The sequence below is a fragment of the Lottia gigantea genome (genome assembly GCF_000327385.1).
Source record: "Lottia gigantea unplaced genomic scaffold LOTGIsca_144, whole genome shotgun sequence".
Lineage (NCBI taxonomy): Eukaryota > Metazoa > Mollusca > Gastropoda > Lottiidae > Lottia > Lottia gigantea.
Window position 1 is genome coordinate 489185 of NW_008707688.1, and position 24174 is coordinate 513358.

General features: G+C 33.0%; 4 protein-coding genes across 4 annotated transcripts; 2 read left to right on the top strand and 2 right to left on the bottom strand.

Moving 5' to 3' along the window:
- Positions 1–246: 246 nt before the first annotated feature.
- Positions 247–5212, bottom strand: LOTGIDRAFT_238401 (hypothetical protein). The gene is made up of 9 exons (XM_009050104.1): positions 4803–5212; positions 4418–4479; positions 3828–3927; positions 3320–3388; positions 2638–2705; positions 1962–2107; positions 1466–1563; positions 995–1107; positions 247–446 (listed from the first exon to the last, which is right to left on the bottom strand). The coding sequence occupies exons 1-9, from the start codon at positions 4903–4905 to the stop codon at positions 315–317; spliced, it is 891 nt and encodes a 296-aa protein (XP_009048352.1). The 5' UTR covers positions 4906–5212; the 3' UTR covers positions 247–314.
- Positions 5213–5257: 45 nt separating this feature from the next.
- Positions 5258–10329, top strand: LOTGIDRAFT_225558 (hypothetical protein). Its single transcript, XM_009050105.1, has 8 exons — positions 5258–5382; positions 6287–6539; positions 6813–6922; positions 7078–7212; positions 7573–7677; positions 8009–8080; positions 8330–8482; positions 8776–10329. Exons 1-8 carry the CDS (start codon positions 5317–5319, stop codon positions 8899–8901), a joined length of 1020 nt encoding a protein of 339 aa, XP_009048353.1. The 5' UTR covers positions 5258–5316; the 3' UTR covers positions 8902–10329.
- An 813-nt stretch (positions 10330–11142) lies between these two features.
- LOTGIDRAFT_172925 (hypothetical protein) lies at positions 11143–11706 on the bottom strand (the record flags this gene model as incomplete). Its single annotated transcript, XM_009050106.1, has 1 exon — positions 11143–11706. The coding sequence occupies one exon, from the start codon at positions 11704–11706 to the stop codon at positions 11143–11145; it is 564 nt and encodes a 187-aa protein (XP_009048354.1).
- A 3953-nt stretch (positions 11707–15659) lies between these two features.
- LOTGIDRAFT_225561 (hypothetical protein) lies at positions 15660–24174 on the top strand (the record flags this gene model as incomplete). Its single annotated transcript, XM_009050107.1, has 17 exons — positions 15660–15687; positions 16057–16221; positions 16495–16678; positions 16998–17215; positions 17670–17748; positions 18169–18279; positions 18732–18914; positions 19170–19231; positions 19714–19859; positions 20393–20648; positions 21110–21311; positions 21671–21844; positions 22126–22266; positions 22514–22664; positions 22943–23163; positions 23478–23559; positions 24044–24174. Exons 2-17 carry the CDS (start codon positions 16088–16090, stop codon positions 24172–24174), a joined length of 2475 nt encoding a protein of 824 aa, XP_009048355.1. The 5' UTR covers positions 15660–15687; positions 16057–16087.

The window sequence follows — 24174 nt, forward strand, 5'->3', positions numbered from 1 at the left end:
AGATATTTATCAAAACTGATCCTTGTTTGATAACTATTCATCCAAACTGATCTTTGTGTGATAACTATTCACCACAGCTGATCTTTGTGTGATAACTATTCACCACAGCTGATCTTTGATAACTATTCATCACAGCTGATCCTGTCTGATAACTATTCATCACAGCTGACCCTTGGTTTGTTATTTCTATAAGGACAGAACTGAATGCTACACCCTTGGCACCGATCTAATATAAATGAGATATTTCAATTCATATTTTTATCACAGACATAAATATCACAGAGTATATACATAATTACAAAAAAGTGGTAAAATCAAAAATTTGGATCACTGATATCTGTTTTTTGTGTATCAAACAATTCTACCTCCCAATTACTTAACTGTTCTATAAAACCTCGGTTTGGTCGCAGATTTTTACAACACTTGGAAACAATCTCATATGCTTCCTGAAATGCAAAACCATTGCAAACTTATTAGCAAATGTATTTTATGTAAAGTAATCAACCTGTGCTATGAAGACAACAAGTTTATGTCATAGCAAAATAAGCAAACGCTCAATGAAAGGCTGTTGACATTGTATACACAGAAAGGAAATAAGAGTCATTGGTGCCAAGTTCATATATTCAGGGAAGGCAATTTGGTAATCTGATCAGACATGAAAAGAAAATACAGTCAAATTAGAAAAATTAAGCTCTTATCAGATGTAAATAACAATGGATGCCATGTTAAAATAACACAAAAGTGGGTAGTGAATCTGGGTGGATTTCATAATTGAAAACAAAAGACACTTATAAACTTTGGTCATTGTTTAAAAGTGATGCATTTGCCATATATATTGTCAGTCCTGAGCTAAAGTCAGATATCACTATATTGTTCTCAAATTAACCTTGTTTCCAAGTGACTGACTTTTAAATGAAAAATGTCAGTAAAATTCAGACACAACATCTATTAAGCTTTTGTATATATTATGTTATAAAGATGTCAACTACATTACCTTTAATGAACATTTTTTATAATACATTAAATAAGCTACTATAACTGTTACTGATCTACTAATACCAAGATTAGAAAATACTAGGACAGCTTTCTTTAGTCTTCTATGAGTATCTAAGATAAACAATGTAAAATAGTATCAATACTTTTCAATTGGGTGAACGGGGGATGCCAGAAATGAAGCTGGTCTGGGTTTGGCCCATCCAGTGTGACCCCTGACTTGCCCCTCCACCTAAAGATTCAGAGAAATGCCACTGATACAATAAAGAACAATTTTCTCCAAAGATAAATCATCAAAAATGGAAAATAAAAATGCAAGTTCTTCTGCATAAAATGTATAATAACAAAACATGTTGTTATTCAGAGTTTCACGCTATGTGATCTTTATGACTATATTACTTCAACTTGTTTATAAGGTAGTATAAGATAGGTATAAAATAGGTATAAAATAGTATATGATAAGATTTATTACCTAAGAAAGCACAAGCTGCAGCAAAATGGTTATAAATATCAGCATCATTACGATCTTCAACTTGTATATGTAATAACTGTGGACCTGACTCAGGGAAACTGGAAATTACAAAAAAATTAGTATAATTTGGAAACAATGCAGACAAAATTCTGGTTTCCTGTTTCTCAAAAATTAGAATAGAGTTTGTGTCTGGAAAAGTCTCTGATGGATTATTATCTTAAATCGTTTTCTATTACACACAGTGGACAGTTAAGTTAAAACTCTTGGTTTTACTAACATATAATCCATGACCACAATTTATCTAGCGCTCTGTATCAGTCTTTAAATAATGGCTTAGAGCTGAGCAGGAATCAACTGTCAAGGAGTGTCACTGTTATTTGTCCCTTATTTATATTTTCAAAAATACCACCTGCTATATTGATAAAATGGAATGAGGTTTCCAAGGCAACATAAACCTGCTTATTACCAAAATATCTCAACCAAAAATTGTACTTACTATGTTTCTGATTCTATAACACAATTTATATGACCTTTAATCTTTAAATCTTTCTGTACATAAGCAGCATTTCCTTGCTGCCAATTACCAAGATATAATAAACCAGGAATAATTTCAATAGGATATGGTTTCAAATCGTCAAGTTCCTGGAAGGGAATCGTCAATCTTTCATTTCATTGAAAAGTCAAGAATGAATGTTTTATTATCCCTCAAAACAGGGCATTCCGCTTTCTTAGTAAAACATTTGCATTATCAAAAACATCGTAAATATATAAATATATTGTAAAGTATGCAATTTATATCTATGTATCTTCTTGAATTTGTTTTTAAAGGGTTAACCTAGTTTTGGTGTTAAGCTTTATAATGGCTGGATATTCGTTGAATACGTAGGAGATATATTTCATTCATTTCATTAAAGCATTTATTTCAATTAAATCCGTACAGCAGTTTTCTAACAGCATCCAAAAAGCATAATGAACTTTAAAAGTTTATGTAAAGTTTAAATTTTATTTTAATTACAACTTTCAGACACTTTAAGGACACATTTCTCTAGATTTTGTTGTGTAGTTTTCACAAATTAATAATAAGCATGTATAAATTTCAACTTGACATATAAGGTGAGCCAATTTACTCAAATGCACTCAAGATGATTTATGAATAACTAAAATTCACCTACCCTTGGCATATAAATTATTTTTTGTGTTCTTAAAAATGGATAAAGAGCTGAGAAAGCTTCATAACCACCTAAAAAATGAAATAATATTATGATCATTCATTCATTTCAATAGATTTGGAAGGTGTTTGTGTATATAGATTCTTTTCAGACTATTCAAGCTAAGTCTTATTTTGATACTGGTGTCATAATCGGCAAATGTGTCTGAAATGAAAGGTACAACATATTCCAAATAGGAAATCGGGATAGAACATATAGTGAGATAAGAGTCTCTTTATGAAAATATATAGAATTGAATTGAATTGAATAGAATATACTACTATTTACCAGTATACCGCTTGCTGTATATTTATGTCAATTGTGCATGGTATTTTACTATTACAAGGGCTTGCAAAACTGGGGATGTGCATTATACACAGTGTTATGCGTTATGCCAAATAGGGCAAGCATTATTTACGGTGACAGAGATTTCCTCAGATATACTGGAGCCTGGAGTGTAAGGTAGGGGTGTACATTATAAGCTTACATGTTGCGCATAATATTCACAAATATACAGTATATCATTTGAAATCTTTAGTTTAAAATACTGATAATATACATCTACATAAGTCACTGTATTAATCAATACAGTTGTATAGTTAAAATGAATGAATACATTGTTTAAACTAATCAATCCATACCCTACCTTTTAAAATATTGACTTCATTACGACTTCCTAACTTCCACAACAACTTGGCATAATCTGTAGCAGGAGCTAGAATTAGTCAATTCAGTGTTATGTAAAAGTTCTGTAATCATTTTTTCATTCCAATATAACAAGTCATTTGGAGTTATTTGGAGTGATGTATATATGTACCTATATCATTAGCCATTTCCATTTTCCAATCAGTTAATTATGTCTGTTGCCTTCCATTTCACATTTACAAAAAGAAGAATAAGAGAAAGGAAGAAAGAGTGAGAGAGAATAACCATTGTTTTCAAGGATAATCAAAACTAAGGTTCACCAGGATCGTTTTTACCAGCTGTTCCTTGGCCAAACCTCTGCTGTTTGATCCTTTCCCAGAGGCATATATAGAAAATATCTGAGGAGGAGGCCAAAAATGAGAGGTGTCTCTCTGAGGTGAGGCCCATTAAGTCTATTAAGAAACCATCATAATTATATCCTCACTGAAAATCATATCACATCAACTTACTTTCTTCCTTCAAAGATTCTGTATTGCTATCATAGACAACTATTGTTTGTTTACATTCTAACTCTGCATCATAGGGTATCATAAACTGATCTTCTTCATTCTGAAACCCAAACAGGAAAAAAAAAATATATTCAAACTTATAAAGCTATCAAATAATCTAGTGGATAGACAAACATACTCGTGTAAATCATAAGGTCAAACATAAGGCTGTTTTTGATAAAATGATATGAAACTTATGAAGCATTATGATAGACCAACATACCCATTCACCAGTGCCATACGGAAATACGTATGGTTCTTACATGGAAGAAACACACATGAATGTAGTTCACAGCCATTTTGAGCCTCAATAATAAGACTTAATAAGTCAAATTTTAAAAAGGCTATAATATTTTAACAAATCATGGTTAAAGGTTTAGAAATTGCCTTTAATTTGAAATTTGAAGGCTTAAATAATATCTTATAGCCTTTTTCAAAATTTAACTAATATGACCACTGTACATCATAGAGGTAACACATGAGGCTGTTTTTGGTCTGATATACATACAACAGTTTTTGGAAATAAAGAACAAAATATCCAATACCAGTACCTTCGGTGCTTTCTTTGCTGTTATAATGTGACTTTCATTGTATTCATTCTTCTTCCTTGCATCTAGATAAATACATAAATAAATGATATTACAAATCCAGTTATGCAAGTAATGCTCTGGACTCCAAAAACTTTAAGCTCCTTTAACATAACACTGTTAATGCTAGTTAGACATATGAACACACTTTAAAAGCCTGAAACAACTGTGTGCATCTATTTTGGAGATCACACGTTCAAGCTCAAGTTTATTGATTATCAAACAAGATAGATCAATTAATGATATCCTCTCAAATCAAAATAATTTTATTCACAGGTATTATGTTTCCGATATTAGTACCATAAAAATTTATTTCTATTTTCTATTCCTAGTTTTTTTCTGGACTTACCCATTAAAAGAAGATAGTTGGGGTCACTTAAACATGAAAAAACAGTGGATTGTTGTAGAATATTGTATAATTCACTTGGCTCTAAAAGTTTTAAACCATCCATAATGCTGCCAGTGTCAATAGATCAAGTTAATTATGATAAAAAGTCGTGAAAATATTTTTCTGCACAATATATCAACTTTCACTTGCTACTTTCAATGGCTCTGATCACCGCCTTTGTAAACAAATAACAATTCGATCTGACATGGAGTCCTCTTTATATCTGCAATAGATTCATAAAAAATCACATAACCTGGCTACTAAATTGGAGTTCTTCAAAGAATAATTACTATTTTTTTTATAATTTGATATTAATCAGAATTGATCCTTTAAAATTTCTTTAAAATAAGATTCTTTGACGTTGTCAAGTGCGTACCAATATGAAAAGCACAGGGGTCAAGGTCAAATATACGTCACTTCCTCAGCTTCGCCATTAATTCTACAACCGGTGCTTTGACTCCGAGCCTCTTACAAAATGTTCGCTGCAATTTACCGAAATACTCTCATTGTCGCAAGACGATCATTTTCGACCCACGCAAAGGTTTGTTCGTCAAGTTAAAGTCAGAAAAGAGTGGATAAAGTTGCGGTTTTTCCTAGACAAAAGAATTAATTTTCAAGGATAAAAAGTTGCACGAAAACGTTGCGATAGCTGCCACCACGCACTGCCAACCTGACTGAGTCAATTACAACGTAAAACCTGAGACTGGAGCAACTCATTTGATCTTGAATTAAATATAACATTCCTTGAAATATTAAGATCAAGAGTTCCATTTTACTTTCTAATTCTGAGGCATGATTTATTAATAGCCTATTATCATTACATAATTTTTTTCCCTGGTAAACTCAACACTATTAGTATTACTAACTAACTAACGACATTAAACATCCTCATCATGTTCCAAGTCGGAAGTGTCACCTTGCCTTCATCAGAGGAACTTGTTCCTATCTTTGACATACTTGAACTAAATTCAGTGACTTATTTCCCATTAATTGCATCATTTTCCCATTCAATATAGTGAACAAAAATACCTCCTTGCGCCTAAACAACATTTTTTTTCATTTTATTCTAAAAGAGACTTGCTAAAGTTATTCTGTCAATATCATATTTGATTTGGAGGCAAAACAAATTGTTTTCTGGAAACTTTTTATAAGACAGACAACTGGTTGCACTTTTTTTATTCTGCTGTAATTGAACTTTAACTAAGACTACACATTTTTGGTATTGTTAGAGTCAGATGTTACTATAATCTGTAACAAGATGTCAGATAAATTTGATGTTCTGACAAGGGGATGTTGAGTTATTGCTCTTGATTTTTTCTAAAATATTACAAACTTAATTTGAACACTTGAGCATGAACTGGTATTTATAAGATTATGTAACATTCAAAACATTATTTCTGTTGATTTCAATTTTGATGAAAGAGTAAATATTTATGAATTTTTAGGAAGATGCCAAAGTTTGTGTTCTTGGTGCTAGTGGTGGAATTGGACAACCATTGTCTCTTCTATTGAAGAACTCTCCATTGATTTCACGTTTATCTTTATATGATATTGCTCACACACCTGGTGTAGCAGCAGATCTCAGCCACATTGAAACCAGAGCAAAAGTTGAAGGGTTTATGGGACCAGACCAGTTAGAGAAATGTTTGCAAGGTTCAGATGTGGTGCTAATCCCAGCAGGTGTTCCCAGAAAACCAGGTAAATTTGGCTACAGGAAGTTGATTCAAAAATTCTAGTCATTTTTGCCCGCATATTGTTGGTCAATTTGCTCGTTACCAGATAGTTAATGTTTTGTGATGAGCTGGATATTTGAAAAAGCATTATTAAAACTGTTAAAAAAACTGTTTATGAAAAGCTCATGATCATGGGTGGTAATATATACACAATTGATAGGGAGAGCACTATGTTGACAGTGAAAATATTCTGTTATTGTACATAATATTACTTTATTTAAAAAATATTTTTTAACAGGAATGACGAGAGATGATTTATTTAATACTAATGCTGGAATCGTACGAGACTTAGCTGATGCTTGTTCTAGAGTTTGTCCAAAAGCCATGTTGGGAATTATTACTAATCCAGTAAGCCTGTTTATTCTCTGGTATCTTTAAGCAGAGTAAAAATTGTTGATAAAGTTTCGAAGAGTACAGTTGTAACCTTTATTCTGTTATATATTAACTTTTGCTTTTTGTGTCGTTTCTAATGATATTTAATTTTTATAACTCTTTTTACTTAGGTCAATTCAACAGTTCCTATTGCGTTTGAAATGTACAAAAGAAATGGTATTAAAGAACAGGATGCTGCCAAAAGAATATTTGGAGTAACAACATTAGACACTGTGAGATCAAACACATTTGTAGCTGAAGCCAAGGTAATGTGAACCAGTTAAGATTCTTAAAGAGGGACTGTCTGCAATTAGATGACTCCAAACTTTTTTCACATTGTAAGATATCAGACCTAGATTTATTGCTTCAAGAAAGCTCACCAAGAACAAGTTTGGCATTATTGTATGAAATTATAAACAGAAACTGGAATGATTTATCTAAGCTGATCGGTAATGATGTTCACAGCTTCTAAAAAAAATTACACCTCTTTTCTTGATACTCTTCCAAAAATTTAACTGTTGACTATCATTTGAAATGCATCAATTGATAATATTACAACTCAGAGGTAGATCTTTATCATTACATGTTTAATAAAAGTGTATTATTGATATTGGCTTTATATTTAGGGTTTAGATGTGAGTAAAGTTAATGTACCTGTTATTGGTGGTCATAGTGGTATAACTATTATACCTGTCATGTCACAAGCTAACCCTCCAGTCTCTTTCCCTTCAGTAAGTAGAGGTTTTATATTGTTGTCATGATTCCTGAGTAGTAGTAAGGGGTGAAAGCTGATACCCGGACTGACTTCTGGAAACACTTACACAGGAATCAGAATTTTTCTTACCTTGAGGATCTGAACTCACAGAACCTAAATTAGTATAATTGTAAATTCATTAATATTAATGATCACTTGGGTTTGTAATGACATTCTGAACAATCCAACATCCGACATATATTTATGGGCCAATTAGATGAAGTATTACACAGTAGTTGTTATTAGGTTAAGGAGGATACAAGACTATCAAGTGTCATTTGCATTAATTCTTTACGATTTTTAATAAGGATGAACGAGCCAAGCTTACTGTCAGAATCCAAAATGCAGGTACAGAAGTTGTTGAAGCCAAAGCTGGTGCTGTAAGTATTACATGTATTTCAGAATTTAACTATGAGATTGAATGAAAGACTGAACTCATAAAAGAAGCATGGCATGTTTAGTCTTTTCAAATGCATATTGAAAGATTCACAATGTGTATATAGGGAGTTTAACCCTGGTTTCATTTCTTTTACAAATGTAATACAGTGGTCCTGTAGATCTTAATATGCAGTGTAATTAAAGGTTTGTTTTTACATATCTGATTCATAGATTGTGCCTTTTGTTTTCAGGGATCAGCTACTTTGTCCATGGCATATGCTGCTGCTCAATTCTGTTTCTCATTATTAGAAGCTATGGCTGGTGTTGATGGTAAAATAGAATGTGCCTATGTTAGATCAAGTCTAACTGATGCATCTTATTTTGCCACACCAATTGCATTAGGGGTAGGTATAATGTGTGAAGAAATCCCCTCTGATTTTAACATTTCAATTATAATTTAAAGTACTGTTGCATTTAATGAACAGATTGATATTTCATAAAAAAAACTATAAAAAAATGGTAATTTAATGTCAGATGCTTTTAGATACTGTATTGTATTGCAATGAATGAATGTTTCACTAGGGGTACATCATGTCCTAAGGTATTGATGGACCGCAACTGATCACTTGACTGAGGTTTTCAGGAAGTTTGTTTTCTGTATTACATATTACCACACAACCTTCTTTTGTAATTTCAGAAAGAGGGAATATCACAAAATTTAGGATTGGGTAAATTGAATGATTATGAAACTGAATTATTAAAGGCTGCCATACCAGAATTAAAAGATAACATCAAGAAGGGTGAAGATTTTGTCAACAAGTAAATTCTAGAATTAAAGAGGAAATACAAGGAATTGAAATTAGTGCTCTATGTATTTATCAGTGAGAGATTTCCTAACATATTGTGGTGTCTAACAAATATTGTACATACTTTATAATTTCATCACTTTTAAACATTTAAAAACGATTAAATAGAATAGTACTTGATCTGATATACTGCAGATACTTGATCTTAAACATGTTATAATTGATGGATGATAGGTCAACATGGCAAATATTGGTGCACTCATTCAGCGTTAACCTACAGCATAAAAACAGGGTTACCTAATAGTATAAGGTCTGAACAATGAACATAGTATATCATATAAGGTCTGAACATGAACATCTTTAAAGGTGTTGCCTTTGTTAGTTTTCAAATTAAAGAAAGTGTCAAGTATTCTGAATATTCACAGCAGGTAAAAATTTGAACAATGAATGATGAGATGTACACAAGAAACCGCTACTCAAAAAAAAATAAAATTTAATATTTAGAGGTGAAATTTAAAGTCAAATTTCACCATGCTTGTGAAGTAGAATTTTTATATTTGTGAACTTGGCATTACCTTTATTGATTTCAAATGTTCATTTTGATGTTCTTATTGCAATTGTTAAGTTGGTATCTATGCAGATTAGTCAATGAAGTGTAATTTGCTATCTATGTAAAGGCATAGTCAGCAATGGCATATCCTAGTATGATTCAAACTGTCAATACTGAGCAGTTAATATAAATGCAAAGACCCAAGTACTAATGATCTGAACCGCAATAGGTTCCTGTAGTACCTTGTGGTGAATGAATTATAAGTGGGCTTTAGCTTCAATTACTATTGATAGTACTTAAAAATAAACTTAATTGCTCATGATATGGTTTGAGTTGAGTTGTACTGTGATGTGTGCAAACTTCTTTGTCCAACAATATTATATAGCATTTTGTTGATATGTGCTGGTAAAGAGAATATTTGTCACAAAATTGATGGAAATAGTTATGAGCGGTGCAGTGGTTTGGTTACGATCAAATTTTTATGTTTGTTGTTGCACATTCAAATAGTGCTTTTCTCTTAATTTCTTTTATTTCAATTGTTCAAGATATTTGTTTAAAGCAACCTATTATTTGTGGTTTACTGTAAAAATTGTTACATTATCTAATGACTTTGATTCAGAGGTAATGGATACATTTTTATTATCAGAAAATGCTCTTTATGCAGTGTTTAGAAATTACATGAATATTGCACCAAATGATTAATGTTTTTGATAGGACTTCTGAAGATTTGGAAGTGTTGATTGGCTCATGATAATGCAGACTATGTGTAAACTGGAGTGACTTACAAAATCAAAGATATCAAATTTATTTGTTAATAAAGTGTGCCATATAATGTACATCTGCATTTATCTGTTCAGATATTGTTAGAGACCAAGATTAAATAGTTATCACAAATACTTAGTTCTTTTTTCAGTACTGGTACCCTCCAATTTATTTTAGAGACCTGGGTTTCAGTCTAAACTGGAATTATGAAAGAAAACAACCATTTAGCAATTGCCTATATTTTACAATGATGATACATACTATGATAAATTTACAAAGAAATTTAAATACAATATCATACACTTCACAGATAAAAATGCATCAGAAATGTGATACATATGAAGGTGATATATTTCATGTAGATTATCTTTAATTATGTAAATGATAAAGTAACATTTAAAGATAACTAGACAATATGTAACTTCATCTTAGCAACTTTGAGCACATAACACAATGAATGCTATTAAATTTCATCCAATTTTTCAATTAAGTCTGAATATGCATTGTTTAGTTCCTCATAATTTTCTTCAATTTTCAACGTGTTCAAGCTCAGTTTAATTTATTTCCTATAAAGGCTAATAGAAGTTATTGACTTCTGAGAACCCCAAGGGATCTCACACCATAGTATCACAGGTTGCAAATAAGAATATCGATCATGAGTTTCAAAAGCAACTCTCATGCAAATGATTCGTGAGTTGCATTTGGTACTCTTGACTACTTTAATTTTTCGCAAATAGTAATCGCCATGGTGTGATGGCACCTTAAGTGAACTGTTTTACATATTCTCAGTACTTGCTTGACTGACAATAAAACACTGTTTTTCACCTAATATTATTATTTTTTTTTTATAAGCATAATGTAACATGTTGAACATCCAAATAATTATTATTCACAGGCTCATCAATAGGTCTAAATCAAAAATAATTTTCTCTACATAGCAACTTGATCAATAATATTGATTATAAGATGAATTTTCACCATGAGGTCTTTGAGTAGGGGGAACTGGTCCGGGCGGTCTTGACCCCGAGTTCCAAGGCAACCTAGGACTTCCACCAGGCTGATTGAACTGTGGGGGATGTTTATCATCAAAAGGTTGATGTGGACTAGAAAATCTTGGTTGATTTTGTCCACTCATTATTTGAGGTGGTGGTACATGATGTGGATGAGGTACCCCTGCAGTCGTAAAATGAGCACCAGCCATACTGATTTGTGGGGGATACTGAGATGACGACACTTGCGCTGATGAATTGAATTGCTGCATTGGGGCAAGAGGATTCACTTGTCCTGGAAATCCACCAGGAACTGCACCAATAGGAGCAGGGAATGCACCAGGGTGTCTATATTGTTCTTCTTGTATGGGTACAGTAATCAAATTTCTACTAGTTGACATAACTGGTATGGATGAAGTTTGGTAACTTTCTATAGTTGTAGAAGCAATTGGTTGCTGAACCATTGGCAATCTAGGTATGGCTTGTTGAGAAACAGGATTACGAATAGGTTGTGGTACCATTTGAGGTGTCAGGTGACCTAATAAAGCATTAACTGACTGCAGTAAACCTGCAGCACCAGGGTTAAATACAGGCTGCTCAACTGGACGAGGTGTGGCACCAGGATCTTGAACAGGGTTTCTAGTAGAAGTTGACTTGGCACCATCACCCGGTGATGATTTTAGATTCTGGAGATGTCTGTGAGCAACATGTGAATTTAGGTCTCTCTGTGAAAGGTATGTTCTGCGACAACCATTTGCCAATTGTTTCTGTCCATTGAATGTACAAATGAATACACTTCCTAAAGGTGACTGTTCTACTCTTGTGACAGATTCTTTACATCTGGGGCACCTTTTTCCGGCGCCTTTGGCACAGTCTAAACAGAAGGCATGTTTACAAGGAATCATTCTTCCATAACTTAAAATTGGTTGAATACAAGTTTCACATGTGTGGATCAACGGGTCAACAACTTTTTCACCAATCAGATTGACTTTGAAGTCCCATCTAAGTCTTTTTCCATAATGTAATGGTTCCATCGGATATGCTGACCGGAATGTCGGGTTTTCGACATAGATATCTTCTCCGTCATCCATTCTTTTCGAGTTTAATTTGTTTATAATATAAAATACAGCGGCTTTCTTTCTCTGTCATCGACCGGTGATTAAAGGGGAGTAACTCTGAAATGGGGGTGTACTCTAAGAGCGAACTCGAACATGTTCTCTCTTTCACACGTGTCGCTCGTATCATACGAATAGAGCAGAATCTCACTAAAGATTCGTAAATCCCAATTCATTCGGCTCACATAATTGAAAATTTACAACATATCATCTCTAAAATTTTGCTTAAAATGCAAAATACACCCCCAAAAATTAACCATCAAAATATATAATTCTTACATACGATTAATAACTACGTTCCATGAACGTGGGAACCAAATATATGAGGAACTACACTTTCTTGAACTTGCTAAGATTTACTAAGACTTGTCCGTCTTTTTTCTTTTCTCTTTTCATAAAGAAGATGTTTCTATTTGATAATGCTGTTCTCTTCAATCCACAACAAAGGTTTCGAACACATCCAAATACAAGAGTTGTTACCCTTTAATAATATTCTCTGTCAGGGAGGTTAAAAAATCGTGAATTAAAAAGAAAATGGCTTCGAAAAGAGAAGTAGTGAGAATAACATACGAAGATATAAAAAATAGCGTCACAACTAAGCGAAATGGTAGAATGAAATCTTTATATTTTGTAGCTTATTAATTGTTGATGATTTTAGGGAGTTTGAACACTGCCAATAAAACTGCATGCATTGTTGATTTTGATGTTTTTTGAGATCTCTTGATCATAAGATTTTGACAGACAATGAAGAAAATGAAAGTAATATAACAGAAACTAAGGGTAACAGTTGTGTCAGGGTGCTAGACCCCAGTTATTAGCAGAAGTGTCATTGTTATAGGACATTGTTTAAGGTAGTCACAAACTTCAAAGAAGATAACATCATTTATTGAATAGTATTATTGAGAACTAAAAAACTAAATGAACTGAAAGTGGCTGAAGAGATAACAACTTTCATGGGATTTCCCCAATAAATCAATTTTCAACTGTTATCAATGTTCTTGTTTAGGAGTAGAACAGCTTTAAACGCTAAATAAATTGCCTGATATTAAGGAGACGGTCAAATTTGCCCTGAATGTAGGCAAGCTTTTATATGGTACTATATTGGCAATGTCTAAAGCAATGTATTTGGCAAGCTCATTTGACTTACAACAGACTTCAAATATTGATAAGGAATGAAACTTTTCTGTTGCTATAAGCTTAGACTTGAATTTATAGTCAGACACAAGTAAGTGATTGCGTTGTTTATATATCCTTTTCAGCTGAAAGATCTAAGGCAAGTAAAGATGAAAGTGAAAAACGGCCTTCAAGGGTTAAACGACCTGCCCAACAAATTTACAGACCAGGTGGATCACGACTACCGAATAATAAAAACACAGACATAAAATTTGTTGGTGAAACAGATTGGGATCCTGAAGTAATGTCACCAAGCCAAGATAACCAAACAGATATTGATAGCAAGGAAAATAGCATGGAGAGAAGTTTCACAGAAATTACTAAAAATATTCAGTCTCTAGAAATGAGTCATGATTCCCCTGCAGAAGCTGAGGACAACAGACTTCAAGAAGGAGACAATACTGACAGAGGTTCCATATCAGACTACAGACGAAAGAAAAGACCTGACATTAAAGTTTATGTTCCAAGAGGTCGACTTTTAGAAAAAGAAGATAAAAAACTAGAAGAAAATTGGGATATGGATATACCTACTGAGACTGACAATATGAAGATTAGCATTACTAGTCAAGACACTTACAGTCCACGAACTTCAAGAAGACATTATTCAGGTTCAGATTCACCCAATTTGAAGCGTTCTGTTTTAAGTCAAAGTCATTCTGCTCTGTCTAGTCCTGTTAAAAATGAAACAGAATTATCTTGGGCAAGATCTCCATCTAAAACTTCTAGTATACCCTGGGACAACAAGGAACCAACACACAGACGAATCAATATGAAAGATACTTCTGGAGATATTAAGGTGACTGTGAAGACCCCTGATAGTCAGCCAGATCACCATTTTGAAAATGAAAAATCAAATACTTTTCCAAAACGTAATAAGTACAACAATAGGAATGACCAACCAAGAAGAAATAGTCGCAGAAGTTCTAGTCCAAAGCCAGGAGAGTTCCACAGAGATAATTATGGTAGGAATCGTAGAAGAAACTCAGCCTCCTCCCAAGATGGTGATTCATACTCAGAAAAGGGTTATGAAAGAAATGAAGGCTACTATAGAGGAGATAGGAATGCTAACTCACAGAGAGACTCAGGCGCAAGAAGATATACAGAAAGACGTGACGATAGGAAATTTCAGGTGAAAGGCATCACAGAGAGAATGTTAAAAGAACGAGATAAGATAGATGGAGAGAAGCAGAAAGCCAAGAAATTTTCAAATTCACGTCACAGAGCTGGTAGTTTCAGCAGTGATATGAGTGTCAGTAGCGAGTTGAGTATTGATAATTTTGATGATGAAGAGCATGAAGCTGCCATGCAAAGAGTTTTAGATTGGGGAGCTGAAGTAGAAAGAGAATTATCCCAACAAGTTTCTAATGAAGCTCAGAAATTAAATGAATATCTAGAGAGCTGTGTAGCTGGCTATCCACCGCCAGATCTGGAGATTCCACAAGAACCAGAGAAGACTAATGATCACAAACATCCTAAAGGATATTCAAGTTTACCCAGAAATGACTATAGAGGCAGAAAGAAGGATCGGAGAAGAAACAGTAAAAGTTCTAGAAATAGTAATCGTAGTAGAGACTCTAGTTTAAGTAGTGCTGGTAACCAAGATGATGATAATTGGCCAGGTGAAAGAAGGGGCAGACGAAATCGAAAACGCCATTCTTCTGCTGGTCCAAAAGTCAGGCATCCTTCAGGTGACAGTGAAAATTTGAACTTGAAAATAACATTAGGTCGGAATGAAAGACAAGTTCAAATGTCAAACGAAAATAAACAAAGAAATAAACAGGAACCGTTGTCTCCTCAACCACATAGCGGTGGTCTGCTGAAGATACAGACATCTAACAACAGTGTTTCTTCAGACTATAGACAAGCAGATAGACCTCAATCATATCAAGGTCAAGGTCGTGGCAGACAACAAAGAGACATTCATAGAGACAGCAACAGAGGTCAAGGTCGAGGACAGGGAAGGAGCAAAGGTGGTCAAAGAACTCTGTATGATCCAAATAACCCTAATAAACCAATTGTGATCACCAACTCAAAACTAAAGTTCAAAGATACAGGTGATGCTGCCTCTAGTCCAACTGATAGTGATACCTATAGTTATGGTAACTATAACCTCCAAGATAACTCACATGGTTACCATGGCAACCAGTCAGATGGATTTCACAATCAACAACAGCAACAGGATGATGGGAGATTTGAAGGACCTTATTCTCATAGGTATGTTAAAGTATTATAATATTTCCAGATGATGTCTGTTGTCTCTTTTTGAGTGATATGATTAAAATGCTGATCTAGTTTCATTTGTGTTTTTCTGCAGGTTTCAACAATTGCCATGAAAGACATGAAAAAATTTAACGATAAAAAAGTTTTAAGTCAAAAATGTCTGTCGAGCTAAAGTCTGCATTTGTGTTGAATATCAACCAATCAACTAATATATAACCCCATTCATATTTAAGTCAAAGAATATGTAACTAAACAACTTCAGAAAAAAGGTGCTCTCTCTTGATGAACTGGTAACTTTTGATCCTATATGTGTGTTACTAGTTGAGTAAGGATTCAATAATTATTTATCTTATCTTATTTCAGTAATTCTGATTTTGATCAGTTGATATCAACAATGTCCAAACATAGATGTCAGGTGGTAGCTCAACAACTTTTACACGAGGCATTACAGATTGATAATCAACTATCACATATAGTAGCTTGTAGAATCAATGGTGAAGAAGGATGGAGAAATCTACATAGAATGAGGTAAAATCATCGATGTTACTTGGAATTTTCAAATACCCATTGATTGCCAAAAAATAACTGAAAATCATTGGAACTCTCAATTCTGACATCCAATTTAAGCATGCCTAATGCCTCTCAGCAGTGAGATTTGTCAACTTCGCTGTCTAAGTCTTAGTCTTAGCCGAGTGCACATTGCTAATGATTTTATATTTATATATTAAAAGAAACAAATTTGCTGTATGGGCATGCCATATATTATTAAACTACATATTTATTTTATCGTTTTCATTGTAGACATGAGTTAAAAGGTCGTCTTCAACAGGTTTTGTTATTAGATCCATCATTAGCCAATAAACATAATATAGAACAGTTGCTATGGAAATCAGCCTATTATCAAGTTATTGAAGTATTCAGAAAAAATTTAACAGAAGAACATGATGAAAATATGAAAACTCAATTGTTACAGATTTTACAAGAAGTTAGTCAACTATATTAAAATTTATTAAAACTTGCTGCATGTTTGGCAAATGTGAAAATGTAAGGTTGCTTTTGAAGCTTGTTTCATTGAAGACCATCTCTATCAATCATAAATAGATTTTGGACATCTTGGTGCAAGGTGTAGGAACAGGAAAGCTTAGTGAGTACAATGTTTGCACTCAAACCAAAGATATAATAAACGGAAAAAACTCTTGGAAATTTAAAGAGTGGGCCAAATTTCTCTCACTATTTGTAAAAACTTAAATCTGTAGCAGAAAGAAAGGACATAATATTGCTAGTTCCAACAATTTATGTTTCAGGGCACAGATTTTTTTGAAGGTTTAGTAAAGAGAATGCAGTCTGTGTATAGTTTTGATTTAGAGACATTTTTAGATTCAAATCAACTGCCTCCAGAGAATTTAAACAGAACAGTTAAACTATGTTTAATGATATCACAGAAATTGTTGATATGTTTGGGGGATATATCACGATATAGAGAACAAGCTAATGAAACTACAAATTATGGTCGTGCTAGGAGGTAGGATGTTTTGATATCCAGAAAATATTTTAAAATTAGGCATGGATTAGTCAGTTAACTACTTCCATATCTATCTACAAACAACAACATGACCTCAATCACATGAATTACGTTCTTACTTAGATTAAACAATGGAAATGTACGAATAATGAGAAAGCTTATTACTTGACTATGTTGTGAAACTTTTTAGAGCACAGGGATATTGTAGAATGTCTTATGATGTTTTTATGAGCTTTGTATAAATACCTAATTTGACTTTTGTCATGGTGAAAATTCTCAAAAAGTATCTACCTAAAAATGGATCTGAATGCTGAATGAACTCCCATGTTAAACCACATTAAATGCATATCCTTAATTAGTGAAGATACCAGGTCTGAAGAAATGGGTAGGGCAAGGGTTGTAAGGTTAAATTTGACCAGGCTTGACCTTACAGTCTGATATGTTTATGTTACAGTTGGTATATGAAAGCTCAACAATTAGCTCCTAAAAATGGCCGTCCATACAATCAACTAGCTATTCTAGCTCTTTATACAGTAAGTATAACAAACCTTATATTTTGATTGTTTCAGTCTGTGCTTCATTTCAAAATTTGAACTATAATTCTGCGAGTCTGATATACATGCTTAATGATTATGGTTGCAGCAGCCTTCAGGTCTCTTCCTGTTAATTATCCAGTTATATTTCTGTTGTATAAAAAGTGACCAGTGAGATCAATAGAAGGTAACTTTGCGTGCACCCTCAAAATAATTTAGTGTTGATGGATGAGAGGACACATTCCCACTCTGTCACAAATATTTAGGAAAAAAGAAGCAGAAAAGAACAAAGTAAAAAAAGTAAAAACATTTCATTTCACCCAAATGTTAAAAAAAAAGACCATTGTCTTGAACTCACTGGTGTGATTTAACATATTTGAATTTTCAAAGCTAACCACATCTTTTTGTATTATGATATAGAGACGAAAATTAGATGCTGTATATTATTACATGAGAAGTTTAGCTGCTAGTAATCCATTTATAACAGCTAGAGAAAGTTTGATGTCTTTATTTGATGAGGCCAGGAAGAAGGTAAGTCATTTCTTTAGAAGAATTGAAATTGCTGTTCTGATGATAGCTTTTAAGTCTAAAACGTGTGTGGAAAGCCAAAGATGAGTGCAAAAGTCCAATAGCCAGTTGCTCTTCTCGTTTTGACATGTATTTGGATAACACATATAGGCAATGGTTCATGTATTCATATCTGCTTTCACCAGCTAATAGGAGCTGCAGTAACTCAGTGAGTTACCTTTGCTCGCTAACATAATGGACGAGGGTTTAAACCCAACAAGATCAAATTTTTTAACACGGTTTCTCCCTCTCAGTAATGCAGATCAAAAAGGGTTAACATGGAAAAAGTATCTGGCCAGTCAGATGGGACAATGATCACAGGCTTAGTGTCCATCTGGTAGTTCAGGTTAAAATAAATCAACTGTAACAAATGAATCCTCTAGATTCCAAAATACAATCAGAAATCTCCATTTCAGTCTGAAACTGTGGAGAGAAAGAAGACAGAAGAAAAAGAGTTGAAGAAAAAGAAAATGGAACAGAATGAGAAAACTAATAAACATCGTATAGAAATATGGATCTCATCAGATGGCAGTAGTACAGAAAATCAAGCAGACGTAGATTCACAGGAAGAAGATTTGTCACAACTCTCTGGAATAGAGGTAAGGAAAGGGGTATTCAACTAATCTATTTTTAGACGAAATGCTTAGCAATGAAATTTGTTCATGGCAATGGTCAACTGGTGTGAAAAAATTTGAGGTCATAGTCTGACTAAATATTTGGGTTAAAACATTTTGTACAGCATTTATTTTGTGCTCTTTTAACTTAAAAAATGCTGTCAAAAATGTCAATGAAAAGAAATGTTGAATGACTGGTTTCATACAATTTCTTTTATCACTAAACATATTATGTTTCAGTTGAATAAGAGATTTGTATTAAGTTTTCTGATAGTACATGGAAAATTATTTACTAAAATTGGGTAAGTACGGTCAATCTATTAAGCAAGCGGTCAAGGTATGTTGAGAATTGGCCACTAAATGAAGGTGGTTATTTAACAAAGGCAACCTAGGTTGTATGACTAATTGACAAAAAGTGTTTTTACCATCCATTTATTTTGAATTTGATAATTAGCATACTAGCATTTCTGCATTTAATCGGTAGGTAGACACTAATCAGTTGACATTTTTTAGGAATTATATTCATGATTCTATTACAAGGCAAATAATCAACATCCTGTGCTTAATGGTTTGTGCAATCCTTGGACAAGAAACTTGTCGGTCCTGTCAGTCTGATACTGCTGTATAGGGTAAGGGGTAAAAGCCAACACCAGGACTATTCATACCTTGAGGAGGATTCAGACCAACAGCGCCTAATTGCCTTGAAGACGAAGACAATCAATCTTGCTATCGACCGAACTATTCCATTGCCATAGTGGGTGTAACATTTCACATCTTGTTTCAGAATGGAGTTATTTGCAGAGAGTTGTAGTCAGATGTTACAAGAGTTTGATGTTTTATTACATCATTCACCATGTGTCATCAGTAGTCATAGATTAATACAGTTGATGGCTATAAATATGTTTGCTATTGAAAATACAGCTTTAAAAGGTATACAAAACTTATATTGCCAGGTGTGCCAGGGTTTGGTTTTCTTGTTTTTGACTCATGTTTTTGAAACACAACTAACATTGCCAAATCTTTTTCGAAATGATGCCTGAATAGGATAATCATTGATTGCAACCATTCTAGCCATTCATTGTAATGTTAATCTGCATTTACTATTATGATGCTTATATATATATATATTACCAAGTTAGATTTATCATTTTGATTATGAATATCTCAAACATGACATTACAATATGACAGTACAATAAGACATTACAATATGACATTACAATAAGACATTACAATAAGACATTACAATATGACATTACAATATGACAGTACAATATGACAGTACAATATGACATTACAATAAGACATTACGATATGACAGTACAATATGACAGTACAATAAGACATTACGATATGACATTACAATATGACAGTACAATATGACAGTACAATATGACATTATAATAAGACATTAGGATATGAGATATGAATATGATATTACAATATTTATGATTGTATTTATAGATGAATCACTAGAGGATAGTTGTAGATCATTATTACAAGATTATGCTGTTCAGATGGGATTGGATATGTTCGGTCTGTTAGCTACCCGATGTTCACAGTTAATGGCTACCCACCTCCAGTCTTCAGAGTACCCAGCTAGTCTAATGAATGAAGATTTACATCAGTTGACACCTGGTCTAAAAGTCTGGACTGATTGGATGATGTGTCATTCTGGTCTGTGGAATCCTGCACCAACTCCTAGACCTCCTGACGTAGGGTAAGAGAGACTTTCTTGTGGAAGGTTAGGAATCGAGAAACTATTTAATTATCATGATACTTTAGAAATGGATTTCAAGGAATAATACACTTGAGTTTTATAGACCTCTAATGGACAGAATTAAATTTTGACCACAAAAGTTTTTTTTTATTTTCCTGATCTAGAATATCATTAAACAGACATATTTTCAAGCATTTTTTGCTTCAGTCAATACTTTGAAATGAAAACAGATGGGAATTCATAACAAACAATTAATTACATTGAAAATTGTGTTGATTTGAGAAAACTGTAAGCAGGGGTTCCAATTAATTAAATTGAAGAATTTAAAGTTTGCGGATATCATTCTTCCTTCAGTAACTGATCTGATATTTTGATATTATCGCTATGATGGTTATGTTGTATTTTTTGTCATTGATAAAGTTGCTTCAAGCATGTTATGTGTTTTTTTTTATGTATTGTAGACCACTGATAGATCCCTGGAAATGTACAGCTGATCTGTGTAATATATTGAAAGATGTTGATACATCCCATATTAAACTCTATAGACATAAGAAAGAAAATTGTGATGCTATTATATTAAATGAAGATAATTTAATGGCAGGATTTGTTCCTATGCTAGGAGCACCTGTAGAAAGTTGTTTTGTTCATTCTACTGTTGATAAGGTATTGTTAAAATCAATTACTTTTCTTTGTTGAATTATCTATCTTTCTCTGATTTTGACCAAATTTTCTACCCATCTAGTGACAAGATCTACATGGCATTTGAATATGTATAAGATCCGTTTATGTTCACCTATTTTTGAACTTATTAAATAAGGGAATGTCCTTTAGCAAAAATTTCAATTTCATGCACATTTGAGCAAAAATGTTTTTTTAAATGTTGTGTTTGATATTTGATCGCAATAATTCCACAAAGTGACTTTCAAAACATTAAAATTTTTGGTATGATTGAATGTAAAAAGCTTGTAATTTGTCAAATTGAGATTTAGAACCATTGTGTAATTTTTTTTTATATCTTTTAGGAAATAGCGAGAGATGCTTTAAGGCTAGAGAAATTTGGTTTATTTAGTGATTATCTATGCGGTATAGAACCACCTATGTTATCATATAATGTAGAAACTAAACAGTATTATTCTATAGCACCCGTTACTGAAGGAGAAAATGAATCTGTTGATGAGCAAAATGACTATTCAGAGGTTAGTCAATTGGCTTTAAGTATTATCTTTGACATAAGTACCAGAATTAGTTTTTAGAAAATGGAATAACAGAACTCAAAAAGACAAATAAATGTTTGGAAGCAGGTTTGGTACCTAAAATTGAATGTATTATGGACACAATAACTTTGAAGTTAGTTCAATGCTAAATTGTTTTATCCTGAAATATAATTAAAAGTTGGATAACTCACTTTAAGATGTAGTCAATGATTTGCTCTCTATTGTATATTATTTGATTGATATTGTGTGTCATTTTGTTATAGTCTGAAGATGTTATTGTTGAAAGTGAAGAAGAAATAGAGGTTATTAGTGGGGATGAAGATCATGTCCGCCATCTTAAAGTTAAACGTGAACATCTGAAAAAGAAAGTTAAGGAGCAAACAAAACATAAAGAAAATGTCGAGGTATAGTTGTAATTACATACTGAAAAAGTAGTCTTGGTCTACTATTCTCCTAAGGAGCTGTGAATTGATAAAGTCTGATTAATATTAATAATTATGTCAACATTTAGCTGTATCTAGTGTGATTTAGATCCTCCAACTTGCCAATTATTGTCAAAAGACACAATTTTTCATTCAGTATAAGAAAAGTAATAATTGCCAGTTGTAAATGACATATAAATGGATCCATATTTTCAATGTATTGTTGCAGGCTCTGTTAGAGAAAGACAGACATAAGAAGATTGAATTAGAAATTCATCCCAGATTTTTGGTTCCTGATACCAATTGTTTCATTGATCAGTTTAACAATCTAGCCTCCATTTTAGAGAGTAAAAAATACACCATAGTTATTCCCCTTGTTGGTAAGTGACCTCAAACTGTACAGCCACAGTGCATTGGGATACTGACTTTTAACAGTGTTTTTGATTGTTAAAAAAAAGATTTGATCAGGTGCCTTCTGACACATTGGGTCAAAAGCAAAAGGTATAAAATAATATTTTTAAATTTGTAAAAAATGAAGCAGTCATTAAATAATATTAGGTCAAACTTCTACAGAACAGAACTATAGAAGTATCAAGAATCTCATTACAGTTGTAGAAGAATAGGGTGTAAAACTCCAATGTATTTGATGTTTTTGTAGTTATAAATGAGTTAGATGGACTGTCTAAAGGAAGTAAAGAAGCTAAATATGATAGTAAAGAGCACGCCTCCATGGTACAGCAACACGCTACCACAGCTTTACAATATCTAGAGGCTCAATTTCAACGTAAACATTCACATCTTAGAGCTCAAACATCAAAAGGTTCTATCTTAGAAACCATAGCTTTCAGGAGTGAAGAAATTGATGCCACGGTAGGTTTTGTTCCTGTAATATTTGAATAGCAATTATTGTAGAAATATACTTTATTTTTCCTAATTCTGGGCACCAAATTTCATCATAGCATGAATTCATTAAAGTGACTCACCCTTGAAATCCACAGTTTATGAACTTCAAACAATTTTGCTGCGTGTGTAATGGAGACCTTTGATTAGCAGTATTTAGTACATTGCCGTACAATCAAATCAAGACTGCTCATTTATTTTATATGATTTGGGGTATTCGGTAGTGTACAATCCAATCAGATGGCTGCATTTAAAAATGTCTGTGATACAAGAAAGGTGGCTATATATTTTAGGGTACCAATGATGATCTCATTCTATCATGCTGTTTACATTACTGTAAAGATAAAGCTAGAGATTTCATGCCCAAAGGAAAAGGTATGTCCATTTAATTTCTTCTTTGAATCGGTTTCTTGAAAATATGGATTTCAATACTGTTATCAACTCTAAACTACTTTACACTATACACGCTACATAATTATGACAGGATGAGGACAGCTGTAGCACAGTTGGTTAGAGTGTTGGAATGTTGTCATTTGCTTATTTATGTTAAACAAATGGTAACTGTGGGTTCTAATCACTGCCAGGGTGTGTAATTCTGGTATACATAGATATGTCATCTTTTAGCAAAACCAATATAAATAGGTATGGATAATGCAAGAAAGATCAATTCCAAAGGGTTTGCCCAATGACAAGCTGGTAGAAAGAATATTTAAATATATAAATTTAACTTTCTAAAAATGGTTGTTTCATTCTTAAGAATAAAGGATGGCGTTGCGCTGTTTGTTCTTTTAGAAGCCTGAGGGATTGATAATAGCTTGGTTAATGTGGATAATGATGATCTTTAATGTTTTAATTCTAGATGCGCCAGTTCATCTATATCGTGATGTAGTCTTGTTAACAGATGATAGAAATCTACGACTTAAAGCTCATACTTGTAATGTACCCGTCAAAGAAGTTGGAGCTTTCAAAAAATGGAGCCGTATTAGTTGA

Bases quoted from the DNA above. Each gene is read 5' to 3' on its own strand.
- LOTGIDRAFT_238401 (XM_009050104.1), bottom strand. From the start codon at position 4,905: ATGGATGGTTTAAAACTTTTAGAGCCAAGTGAATTATACAATATTCTA. The intron at 3,928-4,417 runs GTACTGGTATTG...TTTGGGTTTCAG, and splicing joins CAGCAAAGAAAGCACCGAAG to AATGAAGAAGATCAGTTTAT. The intron at 2,706-3,319 runs GTAGGGTATGGA...TTCATTTTTTAG, and splicing joins TGAAGTCAATATTTTAAAAG to GTGGTTATGAAGCTTTCTCA.
- LOTGIDRAFT_225558 (XM_009050105.1), top strand. From the start codon at position 5,317: ATGTTCGCTGCAATTTACCGAAATACTCTCATTGTCGCAAGACGATCA. The intron at 5,383-6,286 runs GTTTGTTCGTCA...ATGAATTTTTAG, and splicing joins CATTTTCGACCCACGCAAAG to GAAGATGCCAAAGTTTGTGT. The intron at 6,923-7,077 runs GTAAGCCTGTTT...CTTTTTACTTAG, and splicing joins TGGGAATTATTACTAATCCA to GTCAATTCAACAGTTCCTAT.